Source organism: Lycorma delicatula, chromosome 9 (genome assembly GCF_047948215.1).
Source record: "Lycorma delicatula isolate Av1 chromosome 9, ASM4794821v1, whole genome shotgun sequence".
NCBI lineage: Eukaryota > Metazoa > Arthropoda > Insecta > Hemiptera > Fulgoridae > Lycorma > Lycorma delicatula.
Window position 1 is genome coordinate 57,155,852 of NC_134463.1, and position 9,351 is coordinate 57,165,202.

Below are 9,351 nucleotides of genomic sequence, written 5' to 3' on the forward strand. Positions count from 1 at the left end.
TCCAATCTTTTCATTGGTCAATGCACACTTAATCTGCCTAATGATTTATAATTCATGATCTGTTATGGAATTCTACCGCTTCCTATCCTTTGAACATGATTTATCCACCTCTCTTGGTGTCTTGATATTCTGTCATGGATACTAGTTACTCCCAGTTCATTTTGAATATTCGCATTTCTAAGGTGATCAAGTTGGGAATATCATCTATGGGAAAAATCCCAGGCCTAAAACCACTTTGATGTTCACCCAAAACTGCATCAGCAATACTTGTTAATTTTTTGCTTAAAGTTCTAGAATAAATGAGATATCTACTTACTATTCAATATACTAATTCCTCTTGTCATTTTTGTAACTTTCTTAAAATTTTTTCTTTATGATGGCTTTGGTCTAATAGATTGTTCTTAACACTGATTCAAAAATCTGTTATCAAAAATCTGTAAAATCTGTTACATAGTCTGTTTAAAAACAAACCCACCATATTTGAATAATTCCATATTATCCATCCGCCCCAGTAGGCTTTTGATTCCTAATGGAACACATCATGTTTGTAATGTCCTCTATTGATAATTCATCAATCTGAGCTCTATCTTCAATTCCATTGAATACTAAAGAATCCTTCTGTGATTTATCAAAATTTTTCATAACCTTAATGATGGCCTACCATGAAGGTCTTCCTCAAGTACATTAACAAAACAGTCCCACATTTCCTGTAACCACTCTGCAAAAATGTAAGATATTTAACATCATTAACTGTTAGTTCCATGTAAAGATTAAAAAGTAACGGGGATAGGGAACACCCTTGTCAGACTCCCTTTTTTATTACGGCTTCTTTCTTATGTTCTTCAATTATTACTGTTGCTGTTTGGTTCCTGTACATGTTAGCAATTGTAATTCTATCTCTGTGTTTGAACCCTAATTTTTTTTAAATGTTGAACATTTTATTCCAGTCTACATTATCAAATGCCTTTTCCAGGTCTATAAATGGTTTTTGTTTGTTTTTCTTTAATCTTCCTTCTACTATTAATCTGAGCCCTAAAATTTCTTCCCTTACCCTATACTTTTTCTGAAACCAAATTAGTTTGCAGAACTAAAAAAAATATTAATTACAAACTAAAATTTACAAGTGCGTACAAACATAGAGAATTGTGAGTTCGATAAATTATTGGTTGTCTTTTAATTTCAGATTACAACAGCTACCAGCGCTAAATATGATGGAATGGATGAAAAAATTGGTGAACCTGTTAATCAAATTGTTGAAAGTGAACAGAATGTCAATAAATGGATTGAAAAGGACACATTACAACCCCCAATTGTGTCTACTTTTCAAACACCTAATAAAAAAAAGGCATATGCAAGTTATCTAAAGTTGAGGGTACAATTGAAATAACTGGAGTCGCCCATCAACTTCAAAGTCCAGCCCGACGAGGTTGATGTATTTGGAAAATATGTTGCAGCTCAGTTTGGGACCTTCCCATGAGGTACCAACTTATTTGCCAGGACAAAACTCAGTCTGTGTTAATTAAAGGGAGATTGAAATTGTTGGAATTCCCATGACCTTCACCTTCTCTGATGTTATTTGGAACCTCATCCTATGCCGGTGATTATGATGACAACACTAGTATTCAAAACGAATTTATAGCCGAAGGAGATTTTGTTTACAGAAATTTACATTTAAATGACATTATGTGACAAAAAAACTTTGTTTTGTGTACTTTACAAATCATTATATTTAATATTACATTTAATAATAAATTGTACTAAAGAAAATTGATATTCTTTGTTTAATCATTTCTTTTATGGTTAGCATAGTTGTTGGGAGTGACAACCCCTAAGAAAGATATGCACATTTCTGCGCTTATTTACTTTGAACTCACCAGTATTACTAAGAATTTGCTACTCTTTTTACAAATGATTACTAAATGATACAAAAGGCAGGCCTAGTCTTGATTTTTCTACTACCTTATACTGTAAATTAACAAGTTAGCAAGCAATGACTTGTGAGATCTTACCTTCATAAATTCTTGCAATGCTGTAGTTATTACTGTAAGTACTTCTGGCACAAAACTAGAAGTGAAGTATTTGAAACAGGACTGCTAGAGTTTGGTAACTGTCACCACTAGCTAAAAATTGTACGGCAACCTCTAGTTTTGGACAGGCAGGAACTGCGTCTCTCATTAGTGTATCTGTTTTTAATATTTTATGTTCAATTAAATTAATCAGTTCACTGAATTGCCCCACACTCAATCTCATAATTCTGTTGTATTCCAGAGGATCCTCTTCGGCAAGTTCCCAAAGTATTCTAGACAAAGCTCCCATCTGATATCTATGACACACTCGGTCCCATCACGCTCTATTTTTGGTTAATATTTCTTGAAGCTCTTCACTTAAACAATCTATAATATCAATTACAACCTCATCAACAGCTTCCCGTACTCTTCATCAACCTCCTCCATGTTCTCACACATCCTCTGATAATGTTACACTCACCACGTTCACACAAACTAGTTACTGGCTGCCACTACAACATTTAAAATGGAAGCCATTATTGTCCTTGTGTGTAAGCCTACTGCCCGGCTACTTCACTGGCTCCATGTGAAGGGGGCCTTATAAAATTTCTGACTGTAATCAATAGTTTTTGAGATAATCATAAAAAAAATTTACCTCCTTTTCCCCAAACAGTATAGACCACGCTGTTTACTTAGAACCTCCAGAATCTTAATAAATAACAAGAATTAAATGTATAAAATAAAAATCTGATGTGGATACCCCCATGACTTCCTTGGACGTCTATTAAATTAGATATACACATTTTTGCTGCACTTCATTTAAGCTTATTTAATTTGAAAATGAGGTAAGAATTTGAAAGGAATTAAAATAAAAATAAAACTTTTTTTTTGTTACAAATTTTATTAAAGATTAATAATACAATTTACTTATATATTATTCTTGTAAAATGTTTCAATTCTTTATTTCACAATGGTTATGTTGGTATCTAGAGAGCTTAGTTAGAAAAAATTAATTTAGATCATGTTCCTAAGAAGAAACATACCCGACAATGAGAGAAAGTTATAATAATTTAAAATTAAAAATGAAAATTTATGCAAAAGAAATTTAATCATTTAACCACTATAAGTCAGTCCCATAACAGTAAAATAAAAAAATTAATTTAGTTGAATATGTCTGAATACTGTGAAGTTATATTGATTTTAGCTGTTTACCATATACCTGTTTACCATATACCATATAGCTGTATACCATATAGCTGTTCACTTGTGTCAATTAATCAACTACAGAAGTTCTTTGCAACATAAATGGATCCAATTCTTGAATAGCAAGCAAATAATTTGTGTTATAAAATGAAACTATGAATAATGAAATATTTATTTATTTATGCTTAATGCAAAAGGTTCGTGCTTTGACCATAAATAGTTACCAAGCATCAATCTATAGTTGACAAAATTCTAGAAAAACCATATTTTGTACCATCACTTTAAAAGACTTAAAAGTGTTTTCTGCAATAGGCTTGGATATCAAAACATCATTTCCAACAAAATTTATTTACATTAAGAACTTAGTTTTAAATATATTCATACAATATTTTATTTACTCTTATATATAATGAGAAAGTTTGTACATTTGTTTATTGTTTGCAACATATCATGCAAAAACCAATTTCAGGATAATTCATGTTATCTCAGGATAGATTTTAAGCCACAGATTGAGGCCCAAGCCCCCTTGGGAGTTAAGATATTCATTAAAGAAAAAAAAGAATCCTTTATTATATTTCTATCAACATGGTAACAGAAATATAAGGAAGTAAAATAACTAATTCTTATTTATTTAATGAAGATTAAATGTAAAATATTTAATATTCTCACAACTGTGAGAATAACGAACATGTCAGATGAGTGAAGGGAAGCAGCTAATTTGCTTATAAAAAATTATAATGAACATTTTGTGCAAATCTTATACAGATCTTTACTTAATGATGTAAGTCAGTTTTTGACTACAGCATCTAAAAAAAAAGAATTCAAATGATTGGTATCATTGGTCTTTCAAACAAATAAAAAAATTGATTATGAATAGAATGGAATAAAAAATTACAGAAAAATGTGTCAAATTTACAAATAAGTTGGTAATGATTGGGTGATCTATAAAAAAAGGTCTTGAGTTGTGCAATTAAAAATAAAAGGAACTGAATTGTCAAAATTGAATATCTTAAAAATTATAAATTTAGATCATCATTAAAGAAAAGTCTATCTTTGAATTGTTATTTTTTACGAACGTAGATATTGATCCATATTAAAACTTTTTCTGTGTTATTTTTATGACTTTCAACATAATTTAAGATAGATTGTAGAATAACAGAAAACAATACTTAAAAGTAACTTGTTTATGACCTTTTACTCGGTGGTAAATAGCAATATTTGATATCTTTTTAAGAATTTGTTCTAAAATATACTTGGACATTTATTTTTTATACAAGATTTTTACGCTGATATTTTTTCCATTGAAAGCTAAAATAGTAATTCTAAAAAAATGAAACCATACTGAAACTGGCATTTAGAGATTTTTTTATAAATATTTAAACAATAGATAAAACTCAATTCTTAAACACAGTTATTAATTACTAATTTTTTTATATAATCTCTTATAAATTTATTGTTGAAACTATAATAGTAGGATAAATGCTTCAATATACTACTAACATTTTCTGCTTACTACAAAAAAATGACGGTGATGTTTTTTTACAACATAAACAAAAGTATTAAGATTAAAAGCACACCTTCATAAACCATATAAATTTAACAAAAATTATATATAACAGAAAATGAAACGTACAATTTCATTGAAATAAATACAAGTACATTGATAAACCAGATAGTATTAAAAAAGAAACAAAATACAAAGACAACTAAATAAATAAAACAAATTTTAACACATTGGTTAGCATCATCTATTAATGTAGAATATTAACAACAGAGAAAGTAAACATAATTTCTTTGTTATGTTTGTTATCAATTAAATAAATAATTTTTTTACAACATTCTTTTACAAATATTCATCACAAAAAAACTGAAATGAATTATCAGTTAAAAATTCTTGTTTTCAGATTTTTTTCCTTACTTTTCTTTGTTGTATTTTTGAAATGTTATCATGATGTTTACATAAAACAATAAATTTCTGTTATATTATTAATTTAATACATAAAATAACTCAATATCAGAACTTTTAATTATGACTGTAATGGAGCAACTAGTAAAAAAAAAAAAAAGATTGGAATTGCGTTCCAGGACAAATGTATGAAATGTAATTTGCATAAGAAGAGATATTATTATACAAAGACAAAATTAAGTTTGGGTCAATTGAAAAGTCTACTACTGTCTATACAGAAGACTGCGACAATTTACCATGTAAAATACTGTCTTTTAACTCTATGTACTTGAATTTAATTTAATGCTTTTCTAATTTTTATTTTTATTAAGTTGACCATTACATTAAGATGGTTAACATTTTTATAGTTCTGCTTTTTACTATTATTTTTATGTTACTTAATGTTTTATTTCAATTAATCTTTTGATAAAATTAGAACAAACTCTCTGTCTGTATGTTATCAAAAATGTAATTCTTCATAACATCTAGCAAATTATATGACCACAAATACCATTTTTTTATCATCAAGGAAACATCTCCAACACTAAACTATTTTATTTATTATTTTTTCTACAATAAGGAACTGTAATAGAACTTGTAATATTTTAAAACATGTGTAAAAAATTAAATTTAACTTTGAACTTATTGTTTGTTATATAATATTGAAAAAAGCATTAAATACTTTTTAATTTACTTTTTTCAAGTGTTTTATTTTAAATGTATGCAAATTAAAATAAATATCAGTAGACATGTCAACTTCATTTTAATATATTTAAAAGAACAAATAATATAGTTTAAAAGAAGAGATTAATTAGTAATTAACGTTATTCGGTATCGATTCAGATCTTGATCTTGTTTATAAAAAAAAAATCACTTTGTGAAAATTGTCCAATTTATTATAATATTTTCCACGTGTTTAACTATTTAATATTTCCTAACTGAAATTCCATTTAAAAAAAAAACACAATCTAGTTTTTACACAACCTAATACTTACTTAAATTACTCTCAGCACTAATAAAAAAAAAAAATCTTATGACCTAGAATATTCTAGTAAACAAATTTCTTTTATAAAAGAGTCATGTTAAGAATCTTTGTACACAATCAGAAAATGAATTTTTGATTATAATAATTTAGTATTATTAAATTACGATACTCTAATTCTATTGATGAAACTAACAACACTCTAAAAAACTAATATTATTTTTTTTATATAAATGATCCTGTCAATACATTGCTTTCTATATTACACTCATTAACACCAAGCTTAATTTTAAATGTTCCTTGATCGCCCCAGTTACCACCCCAAGAATTAATTGCTAACCAATATGGTCTTTTTGATTTTTTTGTTACACCCCATCCGATCAGTTTTACAGTGTGCTGACCAACTTCTAACCCAGATGTATGATAATAAACTCCACGTTTATAATTGAAAAAATCTTCATAAATGATTAATGAAGCACTAACTGGTCCATTTTTAATTATTTCTGATTTTATTGCCACAACTTTTGAAGGGACTGCATATACTTGTTTCATTTTCATTTTATCTTTGTCATAAGATGCAGTTATGTAACGATTATTGGTACATTTTAATACATAACATGATGGTGTTAATCTTCTTATTGTTTTACATGCGGGTAAACCTTTTATAGTTTCACAATTTTCTATTCTATAAGGTCGACAACCTATATTTGATCTATATGTACCTCCAGTTACTAAACCAACTTTGTTTATATATGTGAAACTTTTTTCAACATGGCCTCCAAAACAACCACCACCACACACTTTGCAACATGTTAAAAGCTGATCAGATGAACCCGTACGATGAATATTTTTTTGAATGCACAGTCTATCTTGGAACACTGCAGCAGGTACTATTGCATAACTTGATGCACAGTTTCCTTGTGTATTGACAAGTCTTATAGAATTACACTGTGGCCAGTTGGTTCGTGAATCAAAATTTTTAGAAATATTATAATATATTTCTGTTTCTTTACGTTCTAATTTCTGTACTTCCTTCAATTTAATACTAAGTAAATTTTTTAATTCAGAATAAAAATGAAAATTTTTACCTGCTTTCCAATATTTTTGCTGATCATTTATTTCCCTAATGAATTCATCACTTAAAATGTTCATACTATCTATTTTTACGCTGTATCCAATTTCTATGAAACCAGGTATTAATAGAATAATAAAGAGATAACAAAATGCAAAACTTCTTTTCATAATCTTATATGTTAAATATAACAAACTAGAATCTGTATTAATGTGCAAAAATAATCTTCTCTTTCATAAGAATACATATATCATATTATGAAACCTATTAATAAACTAAGTTAACAACATAACTAACTGCTCTAAAGCTGACGATTAAATTAACTTATCTAAAACAAGTATTTTTTTAAGCTTATCTTTTTATTTCTAACTGCACAAAAAATGAAGATAAAACATATCATAATGTACTCAATTTTAATGATGAAAAAGTAAGTCAATAAACTTTTTTTTTAATTCATTTTTTACTTTATAATTGAAGGAAAGAAAATATGCATTACAATCCTTATAGATAAAATTATTTATCTACCGCATTAGCTTTTAACTAATATTACTCATTGCTCTTATGTTTAAATGTTTTTTAATTACCTGTATTGATTTATTTATTCCCCTTTTTTAATCAAACATTATTAAGTAACATTAACATAAGTAACAAACTTATTTTTTAGCATTCATTCTTGTAAAAATATTTTTTTAAAAACCCTTATATTAATTATTAATATATCAGCATACAGACAAAAAACTTTAAATTAAGTATAACTGGTATTGGCATTTATAAAGAACAGTATGTCCCATTATTTATGTTAACTGTATTGCTTAATTAACTGTTTTATTACAATAATAATCTCCTATCAGCAGAATGGAATGTTGATTAAAACTAAAGTACCATTCATTCACCTGCACTTCATCAAGCAATCGTATAGATCTTTCAAAATCAAATTGATGTCATGATTTGGCTCAATTAAGAAGTTAAACTAACATGACATTAGAGTTAATAAAAATCCACATTATTTTATTTAATAAAATAATGAAAACCTTTTGGCAGATAAATGATACAGTTGTGAAGATCGTATCCAAAAATTTAAATCTCAAAATAGGATGCCTACCTTTTCTGATGACCTGGCTCTTTTAGCTGAATCGAAGGAAGACACAATAGCACAAATTCAAGAGTTAACAGGTATCTTGCACAAAGCAGAATACCTGTACTTGGTAAAATAAGGTATTATTAGTTTTTACAAAGACAGAAATCATGATGAACATCAAATCATTCATACAAAAGACGATTAAAAAGGGCTAAATACAGAATGATAAATATCACAAAACACTTTAAGTATAAGGAGAGATAATAAGATCAGGAATAGATAAAGCATCAATTAAAAATAGAATATAAAAGTGGAGAACCTTAAGACTTATTAGCACAGACATCTACAATAAGAAGAATCTCTCCAAGATTGTTAAATTGACATTACACAACTATAGTAAGATCAGTAATCTTACATGGTTCTAAATTATTACATCTAATCGACCACGAAAGATTGCTAAAGATCAAAAAAAGCTTACTACAGATAATCCATGGTCCTAAGGTAACAGAGAAAGGATGCAGATAATGAAATCTAACAAAGAGATACAACAAAGATCTAGAAACAGAGATAAGGTAAAGAAGGTTAAATTTCCTGCAGCATATGATCAGGATGAACCCATCAGATTAAATAAACAAATCTTTGAAAAGATTGTGAAAAGTAAATCAAATTACCTGAAACAGATAGAGAAGGATCTCCAAAGGATAGGCTTAAAAGAAGAGAGGACTGTTAAGGTAGATAATATCTGAAGAATAACTTACAATATGAAGTTATTGTGGCAAAGAATGGACAGAAAGAAAATAGACATACAAGCAAAAACAATGCTGTGCCAAAAAAAGAGAAACACATGGAAGAAGAGAAAAGAAAGTTAGAAAGAAGTAATATTTACATGGTCCTAAGTTGGACTTTTCACATAAAAAAGACCCACCTATAAAATAAAATCCACAATAAAATCAGTACTTAACTTATTTGAACAATTTCTATAAACTGGAAGCATTTTTAGAGGCTTCATATATTTACCAAATACTTTAAAAGAATTTTCCACTGACATTACAAGTAACCTGTATC

General features: G+C 27.8%; 1 protein-coding gene across 1 annotated transcript; it reads right to left on the minus strand.

The window, feature by feature from the left end:
• Positions 1-4,993: 4,993 nt before the first annotated feature.
• Positions 4,994-7,554, minus strand: LOC142330384 (cathepsin B-like cysteine proteinase 3). Its single transcript, XM_075375610.1, has one exon. It carries the CDS (start codon positions 7,376-7,378, stop codon positions 6,362-6,364), a length of 1,017 nt encoding a protein of 338 aa, XP_075231725.1. The 5' UTR covers positions 7,379-7,554; the 3' UTR covers positions 4,994-6,361.
• Positions 7,555-9,351: the final 1,797 nt, after the last annotated feature.

Excerpts from the sequence above, each read along its gene's own strand:
- LOC142330384 (XM_075375610.1), bottom strand. The coding sequence starts at position 7,378 with ATGAAAAGAAGTTTTGCATTTTGTTATCTCTTTATTATTCTATTAATA.